Here is a 507-nt window from a genome sequence, read left to right as displayed (position 1 = left end):
GCGTCACTTTGCAGATCGCTTCGTAGTCGGCATCAGCCACCCGCAGCGCGGCACAGCCACGGCAGCGCCGCGGGCGGTTGCTCGCTCCCTCTGAAGCATGGCAGCTGTGCGGCTCCAAGCTGTGCTCTTCTTGATCCGTCCAATATTCGTACCCAGAGTAAGCAAAGTCCTCCTGAAGGAGGGCAGCGTACCGCACATCGGGCAGGTTAGAGAGGTCCACAGTCCCATCCCCAGCTCTGTCATCGGCGCTGGAGTCTTCGTTGTTCCTGCGGTACATGCTTGCAATGCAGAACTTGAGGCGGTCTTTCTCCAGCAGCAGTTTCTGCAGGCGCTCGATGGAGAGGGCTTCGATGCGGGCGATGACAGTGTCGAACCTGTAGATGCGGTCCAGCATGAAGGCACACTTGCTGCAAGCGAACTCGGATTTGCCATCCCGGCACAGCTCCCTGCCCAGGACGTGGGAGAGCAGCACCTGGAGGTTCAGCTTGGCCGCTGTGTGGAAGATCC

At 60.4% G+C, this 507-nt stretch overlaps 1 protein-coding gene across 1 annotated transcript in view; it reads right to left on the bottom strand.

Annotated features, from left to right (window-relative positions):
• The window catches only part of LOC104496001 (myomegalin-like), a 15,694-nt gene that overhangs the window by 14,985 nt on the left and 202 nt on the right, over positions 1-507 (bottom strand). The window contains exon 2 of the mRNA XM_010139058.1: positions 6-507. This exon is cut by the window's right edge and continues 14 nt beyond it. Within this exon, the coding sequence (XP_010137360.1) occupies positions 6-507 (502 nt within the window). The remainder of the gene's footprint in view (positions 1-5) is intronic.

The sequence above is a fragment of the Buceros rhinoceros genome, unplaced genomic scaffold (genome assembly GCF_000710305.1).
Source record: "Buceros rhinoceros silvestris isolate BGI_N320 unplaced genomic scaffold, ASM71030v1 scaffold28396, whole genome shotgun sequence".
NCBI classification, from domain to species: Eukaryota; Metazoa; Chordata; class Aves; order Bucerotiformes; family Bucerotidae; genus Buceros; species Buceros rhinoceros.
This window is presented reverse-complemented; position numbering and strand designations above follow the sequence as displayed.